A 17,472-nucleotide genomic window follows, 5' to 3' on the forward strand; every position below is an offset into this window, starting at 1 on the left:
TTACATCCTTAATCACAAGCCCACAAAAGATGTTATTCTCTCAGTTACTCTCCTCTATTGAAAATTCAATGACTTGCTCTCCCTTCTATCCAAAACTCTGTACAAGCTCCTGTTTTAAAAGGGCAAATTTCCTTTTTAATAAAAAATGTTTTATTTAATTAATAATTTATTATTATTTATTTTGCCTACATGTATGTATGTCAAGAGCATTAATGAAGTGCATGCAAAAGATAGAAGGGCACATCAGAAGCCCTATGAACCAGACTTACAGACAGCTGTGAACGGCCATGTGGGTGCTGGTAACCAAACCTGAGTCTTCTAAAAGAATAGCAAGTGCCCTTAACCACTGAGTCATCTTTCCAGCCTTGTGTCTCCTTTCTACCACAGGTATCTTTAGGAAAAAAGCTTGCTTACTTATTATTACCAACTACCTATTGCAGTATTATGCAAAAGATATGATTTGCCTTAACTTTAAGTTGTCAAATCCAGTGGTCACCCCTGATGTCTCTTTAGTATTTACGATCACTGTCACTGCTGGCTTTTCTTCCCTTAACACAATGGTACCACACCATTCTGGCTTCTTCCTATATTTATAGTCATCTACTCTGTATCTCCTCTTCGTCTTCACCTATCACAATGCCAGTGTTCTTCAAAGTTTACCACCAGCCCTATCTATGTTTCATGTTTGTTTGTCTCTTCTTGTCAGCCTGTCAACAGTCGGTATCATGGTAGATGTTTTAAATGCCAATCGTTTTCCTTCTATAGGCAAACGGCTTCCAAATCTTGATTTCTACCTGTGACACAACTTCCAATTATCAAATATATGGTTGTCCAGATGTGTACTACCCATCTCAAACTGAACACAGAACTCATCACCATCTCTTAAATACTGGCTCCTTTGTCCACTTGCTTTCCATTAACAGTACCATTATTTTTCCAAATTCAAAATGTCTTTGACTCATTTTACTCTCCTAAATTTCTATCAATTGTGCTGACACAATCTTTTAATATCTCTCCACATTTTAATTCAAGATATGCAAACATTCACTTTCATTTAAGAGTTTTCAAGGTGGTAGGAAGATAGGTAATTCAGTCTTCTTTCTATAGGCATTTACAGGCGGGTGAGAAGGTTGAGCAGGTGAAAGAACTCACTGACCTGAGTTTGACTACTAGAGCCATCTTAAAAAAAAAAAAAAAAAAAAAAAAAAAAAAAAGCCAAATGGTACACATGTGTAATCCCAGCATTCCAATGAAAAGAATTCCTGAAACTTTCTCTTCCCTTATAATGTAGGTGCATATGTGCATATGCACATACATCTACATATACTAATGACATATATTTTAAAAATCCTACTAGGGGCTTTTGTAATCCACATCTGTAAATAGTAGATTACAAATGTATCAGATTTATTAGACTCATTCATTTTATTTTATGTGTGAGTGTTTTGCCTGCATGTATGTCTGTGTACCATGTGTATACTTGGTGCCTATGGAGGTCAGACAAGGGCATCAGATCCCCTGGGACTGAAGTTATAGATGGTTGTGAACTACAATATGAGCACTAAAATTTGAATCCAGGTCCTTTGCAAGAACAAGTATTTTACTGCTGAGTCATCTTTTCAGCCCCTTATAATCTACTTTTAATGATAAACAATCAAAACAATAATACATAGGGCTGAAAACAGAAATCCTTATTTCACGCCTGGCTTACTGTAAAAGTATCCAAACTGGCCTAACCGCTTTTAGTCTCTCCCTTCATAATACTAGTTTTAGATTTTTGCCTTCTTAAAAGTTTCATGGTAGTTCACACATCCAATTCCATCACTTTGGAAGGAGTGGCAGGAAGAGCAAGAATTTATAGCTAACACAGGGTACATGAGATCCTATCTGAATTGAACATACATTTTCTTGCTTATATGTTTTTAATTCTTTCCAACAGCTTTCAGGAGAAAACTGACACTCAGTCGTTCATTAACCTGTCATGTAAAGTTTTACAGTAAGCCCTAAATACTATTCATTATCTTTCATCACGTCTCTACACAGACCCCATTCCTTTCAAGTCAATTTATTCACTGGGCCTGAAAATAATTTAATATTCTGTATGGCAGTTTTCATACAAAGAAAACCCACTGTTTTAATAAATATCTATTTGATCCTTTTGAGATTCATAATGAGAAATGAGTTCTCTCCTCTTCAAATGCCAAAAGCAATTTTCACCTGAATAAATAATTTCACAATTAGGTACAACAGTTTTATCTTGTATTTCTTTGTGTCCATATAGAGCATCTCAAAATGTCTTAACACTATTTCATTGTGTTCTGCTGTAGGGAAGTGGGACATAGTCAGTGGTAAGAAAGGAAAGCCTTGTCCACAGTATGTACAGTCAATGGGTTTAGTAGGCATAAAGATTTTGAGGTCCCACTGAAATGAACAATGGAATGTCAGAGGGAAATGCCCAAGTTTCACAGTAGGGATCTTAACTTTGTCTGATAGGTGATATGAAAATCATGGATTATTTGAGTAAAAATAATGAACAGGTATAGTTTTATGAAGTTTCACTGATTTAGTAGAATACAAAATTAACAAGCACAACTGAACATTGCTGTCTAAAAGTGATGTACTACAGTCTAACCAGCACAAAGAACTTCTCTTGAATCTTTTCTAGACAGAAATTTGATTTGAAATCCCTAGGGAAGAAATCATAGTTAGACAGGCTTTCTGACACAAAATCTTGATTTCTTTTATCGTATATTACCATAGAACAGATTGAATTATTTACTTTTCCTTGGCATCCTCACTGGGCATAGTATGTTCTCATGAATGACAATTATGTTAGCAAATGACATAGGTTTTGTTTAAACCTCAACTCAGTACAAGCTATACCTGAGAATTTTCCTAGTTCTTCTGAAGAGTTCAGTAAACTCTATCATTCACAGATGGAGATACTGGCCATCTACAGTCAGGAAAGAGCTCTAGTCCTGAAGATAAGATTTGTTAACTGCATGCGGTGCCTCACACCTGTAACTTGCATTTGGGAAACTGAAGGAGGATTCTGTTAATTAGGGGCCAACATGAGCTACATACACAGTTCCAAGCCAGCCTAGGCTACAGAGTGAGTCCCTATTTCCAAAACCCCAAACCAACTCTCACCCCAAGACTTACATCCAGGGCTCAGTGCTACAGAGCAGAGCATGGGATTCATGGTTATCTACTCACTTCACAATTAAACTTTTCTATGGTGCTCAAGTCAAACATACATGCTAAACATGCCTTTCATTAATCAGAGATAGCTATGTGAAAATTGTCTATGCAGGAGTCAGTGTAATGATGTACACAGATTTGCTTTTCCCCGAGTATGCTGTACTATCCTTGCCTTTATTACCTCTACTTGTGGGCAAACATGAATTACAGACAAACAACTCCCTTAATCAGAGGAGCTAGGGTGGGCAAGGGTACTATTGTAATGTTGCTTTAAAACTATTACTTACACATATTTATTTAACCAAATTCTTTTTAGGTATAGTAAGATAAAGACAAAGAAAATGGGGGTAGGGGGAAGGGGGAAAGGAGGGAAGAGAGTGACCAACTGACACCCAGGGTTTGGTAATCAGAACTTATAAATGTATTCAACAGCGAGGAAACAATGTTTAAAATTGTCTGTGCCTTCTTTTCATACAATGCAGCGGGGTGCACTTTGTTGGTTTTACTGGCGGATATCTGTATTTACTTCTCTGAACTTATGTTTTCCTATAAGTATGTGCATGTATTGGGGCAGGAGAATAGGAAACAAATAAAATGAGACCAGGTTCTAAAGACACCGAAACTTAGGAGGTATACATACTTTTTATAGTTATACAATTATTCAACATAATGAGGCCATGATAAACAAAGAGTAGGGCTAACAGAAATATGTCTACCTGATGATAGAATTGGAAAAGATTGAATTAGGATAACCCCTTTGTATCTCAACTGTAGGAAAAAGGAATCAGCTATAGAAGGCTAAGGTTGTAAAGCAAGCTGAATTAAATAAAACAAAGGAAACTTATGCTAACTATGACATGTTTAAATAGTAGTAGGGGTATCTTTGGAACTGGCAGTGATTACTCATAGGTCTTAAGATAATAGTCATAAGGAATTAATTAGAAGACTGCAAGATTTCATTAATTTAAAATAAATGTATACCAGTATGTACACAAATATGTGAGTTAAATAAAATCAATAAAAATACACGTGAAAGCAATCATTAATAAACAGAAGTACTCACAATGGAACGTGAAGCTTTTCTATTACACTAAAGATATGGTTGTATTTATAACCTAACTTTCCTAGTTATTTTATATCTATAACTCAAAGGTCAATAATGGGCACTTAGAAATGTATTAAAAAGCATCTGTAAATACAAAGTTAAAGTAATTTCTGTTCTATATGTCCATATGGTCAGAAGAAATCCTTTATGATCACAAAAGCTACTTCTTGGTTTTTCATGAACACAAAGCATCTCCTTCACTCTCACTCGGCAAGCCTCACTGTTACTGTACTGAGCACACTGTAAATTGATAATACATTTTGACTATTAGAAGTTATCTACATGCCATGAACAGCTGGCCAGATGACATGGTGAGCTTTGTATGGAGCTAGCACTCTTTGTTAAAGCAAAGCAAACTGCCCTTTCTTTCTTACCCAGTGTGGGTAGCACTATGTCCACAGGCAGAAAAACAACTTAAAACACATACAACTTAAAAACACATTTTTCTAGTTCCTCCTTCTTTTTAAAAAATTACAAATTTATAAAATTTTGGGTGTTATTCCCCAAACTATGAAAAGTTTGGACAACAAAGGGTTACAAGAGCAAGAAAGCCCTACCTTACCCAGAAATGACAGAAGGCTCTTCTCCTCTTCGGTGCTACTATCCAACCACTCGGCCACATCACCAGGGGAAAGGAGACTCATCCTCCAGCCAGAAAACTTTTCCATACAGAGTACAATTACTGAATGATGAAGAAGCAAGACAGGGATACAGAGACTAGATTTGGGGGTCCAATACTTAAATTGCAAGCTAAGCTGTATTGATGGAAGAGAAAATGTGATCGTCCTTCCACGCTGAATTCTGTCTCTGTGACATCAATCTAACACAACAGTGGGGGTGGGAGGGTGAGAGGAATTGAGAGGGTTAAAAGAGGGTGGAAGAAGAGGAAAGAGATTTGTTCTTTGACTCTTTTTGTAAGCTTTAGCTTGCAAGAGAATGCCAGAATAAAATTGAATAATGATGTGTGTTTAATGACAGGAGAAAGCATGGGGAAATAAAGAATAGACACTCAAAGGGGAAAAAAAAAAAAAAAAAAGGAAAGGGGGGATCCTATACTGGAAACAGCTTCGATAACCAGACAGCACAATAGCTAATCAGCTAGGTAAAGCATACCATCAACAAAAACAAAGATGTAAGGACAAACTCAGCATTTTGTTTTGTTCTGAGGAGAAAGGTTTTCAAATTTCCTTTCAGTCAGAACTGCAGCTCCCTAGCCTTTCCTGCCTTAGCTGTAGCAGCAGCATCCCAGCCCCCTTCAGGAGGATTTCCTGTGAGCAAAGGCAGGTTGATAAATCCGTGAATAGGAAGCTCTCATCTCTCCTTTTCTTCTCCTGCATTCCTCCCCCAACCTCGCGTGGCGACTGCATTGATCGACAATAATGGAATCTGTAACAGACTGCCAACAGCAACATTAAGGATATTACAAGTCCACTTCATAAGAATTTGAGCTGGTGGTCGGAACTTGGGGGCATTTCTGGGATTCTAGTCAATAGCTCTGTCTTTCTTAGGAAGAAAGAAAGGGTGCGTGCATGCCTGATTGGGAGTAAGGGGTGTGTGTGTGTGTGTGTGTGTGTGTGTGTGTGTGTGTGTGTGTGTGTGTGTGTGCGCGCGTGCATGCAAATCAAACTAACCCACTGAGAGTCAGCTGAAATCATCACCTCCTAGTTTTTGCATCCATATTTTCATTGTAAATCTCCTATTATTGCACATTTATTTACATAATGATTTTCCCCATTACACCTCATGACTTTAGAAAGAAAAACCTCTTCTAATTAAAAAATTAGTATCTAGCATATGGATGTCATGGATGTCTACTGAAAAATACTGAAAATGATATTATAATCTCTGTGTAAAAGAAAAAATTAAACAATCTCACATATTCCTAATTAAAAGTTCTCTGATATTAGTTAAAATAAAACCTACTTAAATTATATCTTAAGAAAAGTGTAGTTATACTATCAGCAAAACAATCCAGCTCTATAAACCTTTCCTGTAAACTGAGTGAATAAGAGACTATGTCAATGTGTAAAGCATCACATTGGTTTTCCCTGCTTACAGTCACAACTTAGCACTACACTAATTCATCTTTGTTATATAAACTGTCCTTAAATATAAAGCAATAAAACCTACTCTTCAGATAATGTTCCCTTAGTTACTCAATATTCCTGATTTTCCTCACAGCTGCCTGTACTACATGCTTAGATCCATTCTACATTAGTGATAATATATGCCAAGCACTATTTTAAGCCCTGACATAGAGACATCTGCAAACAAGACAGTCAAAATCTCTAGCTCTAAGGGGCTTAGAGTATATGGGAAAGTAGTAAATAATGGCAAGATTAAAGAGTAAAGTGCATACTATTTTTTTATACTAAATAGTACAAAAAAAGAAAACAAAGAAGGCAAGATGTATAATTTTAAAGCTGACTACAGTGTGAAAGTGGTGGAGCTGAGGGGGAAGAAAGGACCAGTTAAAGTTCAGGAGCAGGAAGAGCTAGATTGGAAAGAGGAGAAAGATAAAAGGTGGTCAGGTCTATGAAGTAATTGGAACATTTGTCATGTAAAATTGCAAGTTCTTTGACACTATGCCTTAGTTAAAAGTAAGACTGGGGGGGTTGAGGGAATGCATAAGGCTATTTTTGTTTTATTGTGAGAGCTACCATGAAATAAAATTCACACACCATCACACTCATCACTTTCAAGTTAATCTGGTTTTGTTGGGAGGGGGGGTGTTGGTTTTGTTTGTTTGCTTGCTTTTGTGCTATGCATCGAACCCAGTGCCTTAGACTAAACACAAATTTAGTACTAACTCCCTCCACCTTACATTATTTTTAATAACAATAAAAAGTTACACAACCCTCACTACTACTCAATTCCAGAATGTTTTTATTGCCTCCACAAGCACATCTGTAACCCACTGTCGGTCAATCTTTAGCCTTTCTTCAACTTCTAAGCTCTTAAGCATTACTAAGTTTTGTCTCTGAATTTGCCTAGTCTAGAGTTTATACAGTATCCATCTGTGCTTGTTTTCTCACACTTGGATTCATTCATACTTTGGCAAGTTAGTACTGTATTATTTACTACTCTGTATATTTGGGCTGTTTATACTTACAAAATTACAAACGATGATGACATGAAACCTGTACGTACATTTTAATAGAATATCAAAATAAGATGTTATTTTCCTCTTAAATGTCATGGGATTTGTTCTTCTTAATGAAACTAAAACCAATGACTTAGTTTCTTTTCTCCTTCTGTATCATTCTTGCACATAGGCAAAGATTAACACTAAATAATAATGAACAGTGGTAGGTAATATATGGCAGATGATCTTTTTTTCCTAAGGTAATATCTAACCAGACAAAAGTGGAAATATTTTCCTTGTATTTTTATGTAGTTTCAAGTTTAACGATAAGGTACAATAATAGTAGAAGGTATTTCTGAAACCCCTTTCCTAGACTCACCAGATGTCTATTATTCTCCCAACTTTGCTTCATTATTCTTGATGTATATTTATCATTTATGTGCATTTTCTGAATCACCTGTGAAACTTGGAGTATTTTGTCTTTTGCCATAAAAGACAAAACTTTTCAGGTAAGTTTCTTAAGCAAAGGAAAATCTTTCACATGAACAATAATAATCAAAATTATGCAATTTTAAGATGTTTTAATTTTAAGAATAAAATTAAAGATGCCACTAAGTGTACTATCCACCATCTTAATTCTACTTTAGTATCATAGACTTTTGTTTGAAAAACTAATAATCTGGAAATGGAGAGATGGCTCAAAAATTAAGAGCATAGGCTGCTCCTAGAGGACCCAGGTTCAATTGACTACCACACAGAGGCTCACAACTGTGTTTTACTCCAGGGAATATTGAACCCTCTTCTGGCTTCTGCAGGCACCAGGCATTGCATGGTAGGCAGACATACATGCAGGCAAAACAGCCACACACATAAAATAAAACCCAATTATCCTATAAAAATCATTAAAAACAGAATCTAAGTATAAGTTAAAGTAATCATATATATATATATATATATGATTTCAAAATAATGTTTCTCAAAATTTGAGGGATTTCTGAATATGTCACCATTCAGTGCACTGTTCTGATAGAGAAACAAGACTGTGACTGACTTCAAGACAAGTGAGTGAAAGGCATAGCTGCACTTGAGTCTCATTAATGCTTTACTAGATACAAAACTCTTCCTCTAAGAAGCTTAAACTGAATGCCAAACTATAACTTTTTTAACATGCATACACATGAGTGTGGAGAGGTCAGAGAATGAATTGTGGGTGCCAGTTCCGATTACTAACCCACCTCCAGCTCTCAAGCAGTTTGCACATAAATCATACATCTGCAAGGATCTCTCACACTGTTTTCATTTGCTCAGCCTGTTACCTTTATGTTGCTAGGCCTGATGAAATTAATGAAGCTAAGATGAACTTTCACTTGTTTAGATTCAGAAAGCAAAGGCACACAGAAATAAGAATATTAGTAATAAGAGATGTAGCCCTACTGTAAGAGTACTTAGTAAATATATAGAGGACACTTTGATGTCCTTCAGTGATAAAACATAAAATTTAAAGCAACAAAAGAGATAAGGAAGTAACACAATTACTAAAAAATATTTTTTTTTGTTCAAATACTAAACGCTGATTTTATTTAAGGAAGCTGAAGACCATCTAGGACTGAAGATAATCAGATTATTTAAACATTAAAGCTATAATTTTAAGAAGAAAAGTTAAATGACAACTATAGTTAATTAACAGTTAACTGCAAAAGTGGCTAATACATTTTTAAAAATTTCTCCTAAAGTAAAATTTAATGTTATAATTACTCAAACTGTATACAATTCTTGAAGTGTAAGATTCAGCACCCAATTACCAAATGAATAGCAGCAACTTAATATTTATTGAGTGTGTAACTAGATAAACAGGGACATCTACAAATATTATGACTATTAAAAAGTTAAAAATAATCAGGATAGTACCTCATCTATCTCTAGGCCCAACAATATTTTGAATAATTGTGTCAATAAAAGTAAACAGGTCAGATGTGCATTACATATTTAACTTCATTACTCCTTATGATAATACATGAGGTTGACTGAACATTTCATCATTTATAAACAGGAAAGCTAAGATTTAGAGATATGGAGAAATCATATTGCCTGTGAAGGGGAGTTGGTAAGGGTTTCTACTCCAGAGGTGACAAACCAGACAATCCAGTCTCTTTTTTTTCTATAGCATTTTTAGCTATTTGGTGTGAGGTGTAAAAATCATAAAGGGAAACAGTCATCATTTGTGAATGAAAATATTTTACTTGCCCGATGATTTAAGAGGTTTAAACAAAGTTGAGGTCAGTTGTAAAAATATAAGCATCAAGAACACCTAGTTTCTAATGTAAAATGAAGAAAGTCAACTTGAATTTAAAGTTTCATTGCTTTTTTAACTATAGAATTCACTGATCATTAGCACTACATATGTTCACACAAAATGCTGTGCATCGTGAAGAAATGCATTTTCCTTGTTTAATAAGGATGTTTGACCCTAAAAGCTTTAAAAAGGCTATTTGTAGCTGTGTTTGGTAAAAATTTCCATTGCCAATCTCAAAATAGAACCTATGTCTACTTTTACCATTGTTTTAAGTAGCATCTTTAAAGTAAAACAAACCTGCAACAACAAAAAATAAATAAAAAACCCACAACATATTTAGAGAAGAAAATCTGGCATGCCGTTTTAGGGACAAATCCAATTTGGACATGTGTGTCTAGTGAAAGTTCATTGGTAAAGGCAAAGTAACACTTGAAAATGAAAACGCAGTCTATATATTGTGAGAAAATATTTGTAAACTAAATATCTGGAAAGATGTTTGGTTGGAGATGTCATTCTATAAATATGTTTCTCTTAATGGTTAATGAATAAAGCACTGTTGACCTATAGGAAAACAAGATAGGTGGGACTAGGAGAGGTGGAGGATTCTGGAAAACATAGTAGAGTCGCCATGTGATCTCGGAAAGAGAGGACACAAGTCTGGCATTGTCAGTAAGATAAGACCAAGTAGAAATACATATATTAGTAATTATGATTAATATTTAAGACAGAGCTAGCCAATAATAAATGCTAGTAACCAGCCAACAGTTTTATAACTAATACAGAATCTCTGTGCGTTATTTTGGGACTGGAATGGCTCTGGGACAAGGCTGGCAGGAATGTGCTCGTAAAAGATGCTAGTATCTTTTTTTTTTTTAATTTATTATTTTACATGTCGATCCCAGTTCCCCCTCCTTCCCAACCTTCATCCCTCCCTCCCTCCCTTTTACCCTCTCTGCCCTCTCACATGCACCCTAACCACCTCCCCTCCCATCTCCCCACTCTAATTCTTTGAATCCAAAATTTAAGTTCAAGGACAAGTTACTGGGGAAAAGGATTTGTATTTTTGTTTCCACAGAAAATGAAAAGATGTGGATTCCTTCCAGACTAATGTGGTTTGATCAAGCCAGACCACCTGAAATAGAGTACCAGGTGATTCTACATTCAAAACAGATGGACGAAGCAGCCTTGCAGACTACAGCTAGGATTTCTGCATCTTCTTAGAATCCCCCATGACAGCGCCCCTTACCAGCAGGAAGTAGTTTGGAAAGAACGACACCCAAATTCCCAAATATTGTCTATAAATGTTTGTATTCATTTAAATGGACTTGGTTATAAAAAATAAATAAATAAAAATAAACAAAATAAAAAATAAAAAAGATGTTAGTATCAAAAAACTAACCATAAAACCCAACAGCAGAAACTAGAATGAACTGATTCAAAAATTGGCAAAGGACCTAAATAAATATTTCTCAAAAGACATAAAAATGTCCAATAGCATGGATGATGAAATGGCTTGACTGGTAAAGTGCTTGCTGTGAGAGGACCTGAGTTCAGATCCCCAGAACCCATGTAAAAATTTGGGCACAGTGGCCTATCTTGTAACCTTAGTGCCATGAAGAGACTAGTGGGTCCTCAGGACTTGCTCACCAGCTAGTTTAGCTGAATAGGTAAACTCCAGGTTCAGGGAGACATCCCTGGTACAAACAAGGTGGAAAACAGCAGAGAAAGATACCTTATACTAAACTCTGACCTCCACATAGCCAGACATATGCATAAACCACAGAAACCACACAGAAACTGAAGGTAACATAGAGTGATAGTGCAGTGTTGATTCTGGCTTCTAAATACCCACTCAGGAGTATGTACATCTCTGCACACATAGGGATAGACATGGGTTAACACACAGAGAGGAGAAAAAGGCCAATAGGTATTCAAAAAAAAAAAAAAAAATGCCCAGCAACATTACTATCAGGGAAATACAAATCAAAACCACAATGACACCTTATATCAGATTACAGATGTTAGGTACTCTAGTCCATGACAGCTCAATATGGTAAGATTTTCTTGATGGCTTTAAAGAAATAAGTTGCCAGGCTGTGAGGCAGGTGTGAGAACAGAACCTAAATAATCCTTTCTCAACAGCCAGCAAAAATGACCATGGATCTTAGTCCTGATGAGGGATATCCTTCTGTATATATGTTTCTCTTATTGGTTGATGATTAAAACACTGATTGGCCAGTAGCCGGGCAGGAAATATAGGTGTAGCTATAAGATGAGGAGAATTCTGCGGAGAGGATGCAAGGAGAGGTTGTGAAGGAGACACAATATAGCTGAGGAAGGAGTCAACAGGTCTGAACCCTTCTCTGGTAAGATAAGACCATGTGGAAATACTTAAATTAATAGAAATGGATCAATAATTAAGAGAGCTAGCCAATAAGAAGCCTGAGCCATCTGCCAAACAGTTTATAATTAATATGTCTATATGTGCTTATTTGTGGATAAATCGGCTGTGGGTTCAGCCTAAAAAAAAAAAAAAAAAACTCCAGCTACACAGTCCTATATATTCAACAGGATGCAAGAAGAGGACTGAGCATCTAGCTGAGATGAAAGCACAACCTGGTCTACTTCTTGATTTGACCTTGTAATTTTCTCAGCAGAGAATAAGCTAGACTCTACTTGGGCTTCTGGTCTGGGAAATAAAAATAGGTATTATAATTGGCTAAGCTGTTAGTATATGACTATATTGCAGTAAAAAAATTAATCTAGGCACCAGAGATATGGCTTGGCAGGTAAAGGTGACAGCTTCAGGCCTCAGTATCCAAATTTAATCCCTGAAAGCCACATAAAAAGTCATATAAAAAGCCTCATGTGGCAGGACAAGAGAACCACCTGGAAGCCTGGAGCCCAGTTAGCCAGATATATACATCACAATGGCAAAATAAGATGGATTCTGCCCAACAAGGTGATAGATAAGAACTAAGTCCTAAAGGTTGTCCTCTGAACCTTTAAACAGCTCCCCGCCACTTGTGGTGTATAGATTGTTCATTTTTATTGTTGTATAAAATTCTACTATGTAAGCAAATCGGAATTTATCCACTGTGCTACTGATGGGAATGAGGGCAGCTTCTGATTTTCAGTATTAAAGCCAGTGCAGTTACACACGTTTTTTGTACTGGTTTCTCAATGACCATTTCTGCAACACACTTGTGTTGAGAACCGTTGGGTCACAGAGCATTCATTGCTCAACTCTGAACCTGCCAAATAGTCTCCAAAGTAAACGCTCCTGTTTACACTCAGCAGTCATGTGTACGGCTTCTCTCTTTCTTTGGTCTAGATTATTAGCAACATGTTTTATTTTATGGTTTTTTTTTTTTTTTTTTTTTTTTTTTTTTGCTATTTTTGTCATTTTGATGGGGCATGATTCCATTTTGGGAGCTTCTCTCCATAGACTACATGACCTTCTTCTGTGAAATGCACCTTCTAGCCTTGCCTTTTACTTACAGATGTGTTCCTTACATACAAAGACTGAGTGTTGGAATTTTCAAATGCCCTTTTTTCAGCTATTTGAGAAAATGTAATATAAGCATCAGAAAGATCAAGGCTAAACCCACAGAGCCTCAAACCCTTTCCATTCTTTTACACAGCTTTAACATGGATGAAGAAAAACAGTCCACATTTAAATATTTAAATATTATGCTTTCTGGAAAACTTACAAGGAAGCTGTCCTAAGTCATAGCACGTTAGAGCAACAGGAGAGATACACATTTCAGGCCCAATACTTAATGAAAATTTCACTGTCAAATAAAATGTGCAAGCTATTCACAATATGATGTGCTTCTGGGAGGAAAAGGCTAGAAATATGATTGGTTGGAGAACTGTACAGAAAGCTGGCTTCTGCTTTCAAATGCTCTAACATTTGACAAAGCAGTGTCATCAAGATCTGTCCCAAGCAGCTCCACGGAGGTCTTGCAAATGCTGTTGTCCTTCAGAACATTAGTTTTACTTCTTTTAATAATGGTAACAACTCCTGGAATTTCTTATCCTGGAGATGGCTATGAAAATGACATGGACTCCAATTTGGGGGAAAGGTTGCCCTTTTGTGTAAATTTACCTACAAAAGTTGACGATCAATTATTTAATGAGTGCTGTTTTCATAAAGGAAGAAAAGAAATAAAACTAGAATACTAAAGACAGATTTCAGGAATGTTAACAATTATAGCCAGGCAAATAGTTACCAGAAAAACAACATGGCGCTTACCACTTCAGGAAAGTATAGTAACATTTCACTAAAACTTCAAGTTGTGGTAAAAAGGCTCCCAAAGAAACATATAGCATGTGTGCGCATGCGCGTGCACACACACACACACACACACACACACACACACACACACACACACAGAGAGAGAGAGAGAGAGAGAGAGAGAGAGAGAGAGAGAGAGAGAGAGAGAAAATAAATATTTTGTTAAGAATCTCAAATTTCAGTTCTGGCTGAGATACATTACAACAAAATATGCTCCATATATCATGTGGTGCAATTCCTGTCCCATTACCCTTCTATACTCTGATACAACAATGATGAGAATTTGTTACAACTCTTAAGAAATTGATCTTGTGCAGAAGACAGGCTATGCCTCCTCCAGCTACAGAGACATCACACCTTTTTTGTTCTGTCCTGGACTCAATACCCCTAACTCATACCTGTTTTCACACAGGTGAGGGTTTCTTGTGACTCTTCCTATGCTTACTGTAGCACACTATTCCTCTTTTAAAATTCCATTTCATTGGGTCAGATGGTGGTGGCACACTTCTTTAATCCTAGCACAGGGAGGCAGAAGCAGGCAGATCTCTGTGAGTTTGAGGCCAGCCTGGACTACAGAGTGAGTTCCAGGACAAACTCCAAAGCTATAATGAAACCCTGCCTCAAAAACAAATGAAAAGTCCATTTCATTTATTTACTTGACATTTAATATTCTAGGCATTCTTAAAAAGGGTAACTATTTAAGTAGAGATCCAAACAGCTTTCCTATTTGACTCAAGTCTAAAAGTCAAATTAGTTACAGAAACTCATTTGATGTGTTTTAGAAAAAAAAAAAAGTAACAGTTTTCCTAGTCTTCAGATTGTTAAAGTAATAAGGAGGAACAGTACACTGCACAGTAGCCTGTACAGGTACTCCACAGCCTTTCAAACCGGACTCATGATGTCACAGTCAATTGACTAAAAGGACACACACACACACACACACACACACAGAGAGAGAGAGAGAGAGAGAGAGAGAGAGAGAGAGAGAGAGAGAGAGAGAGAGAGAGAGAGAGCGAGCTCCTGGCAGCTTAAGTTGTTTACTTTCTAAGATCAGACATGAGAAAGAGTAAGTACCAAAGTAGCAGTTTTTCTTCTTCAAAGAATAGGTTGCAAAATGTAATTTCTCAAGGCAACTCATTACTTGTAAAACACTATGAATATAGGAATGGGGGAAAAACAGTGCCATCCCAGGGTCAAGGCACTACAGATTTCTTCACCTTTAAGTTCACAGTGCTACTGGTTCAACTTAATGCCAGGTCTGGGCTGGGGAAAGAAACTACCAGAGAAGACAAAGACCCTTCTGTTAATTTTGACCTTTCATTCAGTTAAGTTTCTCTAGTCGAGTATGTATAGAATCAATGTAGGTGGCATTGATTAAGGCTTCTAAACACAAGCTGATCAGTCACAGATAAACAGGAACCTTAGTATACTGTGCTGATATATTATTTATGATTTATTAAAGCTTACCTGAGCATTCAGAAAGCAAAGGTAGCCACAAGCCATGAAAGCCAGACATACTTCTTTAATCTTAGGACTCAGAATTAAGAGGTAGATGATCTCTGTGAGCTCAAGGCCACCCAGATTAGTTCAAAAGAGAAACAGCTCACACAATGATGATCTCAGCATCTGAGATCACATGCCTTTAATCCCAGCACTAGAAGGGTATAAAAGACAGGAGCAGGGTCTTCAGTAGTCAGTATCAGGAATTCATTCTCCAGCCACACTAAAGATAGGAGAAGACATTGAAGTCTCAGGATTCTCCAGCCACACTAAAGAAAGAAAGGCTTCAGTCTCAGGTTTGGTGGAGCCAGGATCACATTTCAGTTTGAGGTAGAGTGAGAGCTAGTATCCAGCTGTTTTGATTCCATGACCAGCAGCTTGAAGCTTGAATCCCAAAATCAGTTTCTGGGTCCTTTTACTTTTCATGTTGCAGTACACCATCAGCACTTGAAAATTTCAAGCAGCAAGATAAATTCATAGCGCATACAGAGCCCTGACCAGGAACAACAGGGCAAAGAGACACAACAGTCCCTATACCTCTGACAGTGTAAAATGGGGTAAGCATTAATTCACGGGAGTTGCTTTTTACTAAAACTGAAACCCAGAGAAATGCAAACAAGATCATGAATAACCACTAGAGAGCGGCAAAGAACAGAAGAGAAACAAACAAGGCTGTTAACAAGCAGCATCCTACTGAAGCAGACTGGAAAGTTTCGGAGGAGGGGTTCCTGCAGCTGTATGTACATGGATAACCATATACCTCTCATGAGTAAATAAATTAACTTCACAGTTTAGGGTGTTGCATATGCTCAGCTTCATGTCTGTGTCCTGGTCTTTTGCTTTCATTTCAAGAGACAATCCTTAGAGATTGTATCAGAACATAAAACAGAATTATATTCAAGAGGCAGTAAAAAGAAGAATTCTTTGAGGGATTCAAAATTTTTGATTAACTATAGTAAAAAAATGACTGCAGAAAGGCTTGCCTTTTTTGGGAACTTACTACATAATCTGTATTTATATAAAGACATTTGTAGTTAAAGAAATTTATAAAACTAATAATCCCAGGGAGGGAAGGGGGCGGAGGGGATTCTTGAGTAGTAGAAATGGTACTTCTAGGAAATACTGATCCAACTGCCTCCTGCTCACTGCCCTGCCTTGTCTCATTGCCATTTGAAATTGATACCTAGTTGCTTTCTTCTAGCCTAGAAACTGTAAGCCTTTACTATCTGAATTCACATGCAGAAGAGAAAAGGACATTTGCTTCCTTTCCTGGCACAGCAGTGTAGTTCATAATGATTAAGTTGATTAGTTTTGTGGTTAGGTTGGTTAGTAGTAGTTTATTTCAACTTAAGTCAGTAAAGCACTACCAATAGAATAGGGGTCTGATTGTTCCTGGCATAAGCAAACACCACCCGGGCCAAAGGTCCATCTTGATCTCCCCTACTCTTTCTATCCAATGATGCATACATGAACCATGGTATTCATAAGTAGACTACAGCAGTTCTTTTCATATATTTTAAGCAGGATGAAACTGAAGACAAAAACACAAGCCTTATATAGTTAAACCTAAATACTATTAAGTTGGAGGGACTATTCAGCCATTATTTTCACAGCTTCAGACCTATTATAAACAGTGTACTTAAGTAATGGATTCTTCAGTAAGACAAACAGTGAACTGCCTCTTGTTCCCTACTGGGTGGAGAATTCACTTTGCAATGGTTTCTGAGACAGCCCACAGCAATAGCGAAACAATTCCTGACAACCTACTGCCCATCTCCCACATACTTGTAAATCACTCAACTTACATAGATCCAGTCCCATACTGGAATGAGAAGGTTAGGAATCAACACAAAGGAGTAATGTGCTTATAGCTAAATCAGACTCACTTGTTCCCATGAGTTTTAAAGAACCATGACAGATTCTTTTGGCAGTGGCTATCGTTACTATTCAGGGCACTAGAATAGTATGGCTTTCATCACAAGAGTCTC

At 36.8% G+C, this 17,472-nt stretch overlaps 1 protein-coding gene across 5 annotated transcripts in view; it reads right to left on the bottom strand.

Moving 5' to 3' along the window:
• Positions 1-17,472, bottom strand: part of Rasal2 (RAS protein activator like 2) — a 270,356-nt gene that overhangs the window by 100,662 nt on the left and 152,222 nt on the right. Inside the window, exon 1 of one of the 5 annotated variants that reach the window (XM_051186051.1) lies at positions 4,869-5,314. The exons of the other annotated variants lie outside the window; for them this stretch is intronic. Within the exon in view, the coding sequence (XP_051042008.1) occupies positions 4,869-4,974 (106 nt within the window). The 5' untranslated portion in view covers positions 4,975-5,314. Of the gene's footprint in view, positions 1-4,868; positions 5,315-17,472 lie in introns of those variants that run through there. 5 annotated transcript variants of the gene reach the window in all.

This window comes from Phodopus roborovskii, unplaced genomic scaffold, assembly GCF_943737965.1.
Source record: "Phodopus roborovskii unplaced genomic scaffold, PHOROB, whole genome shotgun sequence".
Taxonomy (NCBI): Eukaryota; Metazoa; Chordata; class Mammalia; order Rodentia; family Cricetidae; genus Phodopus; species Phodopus roborovskii.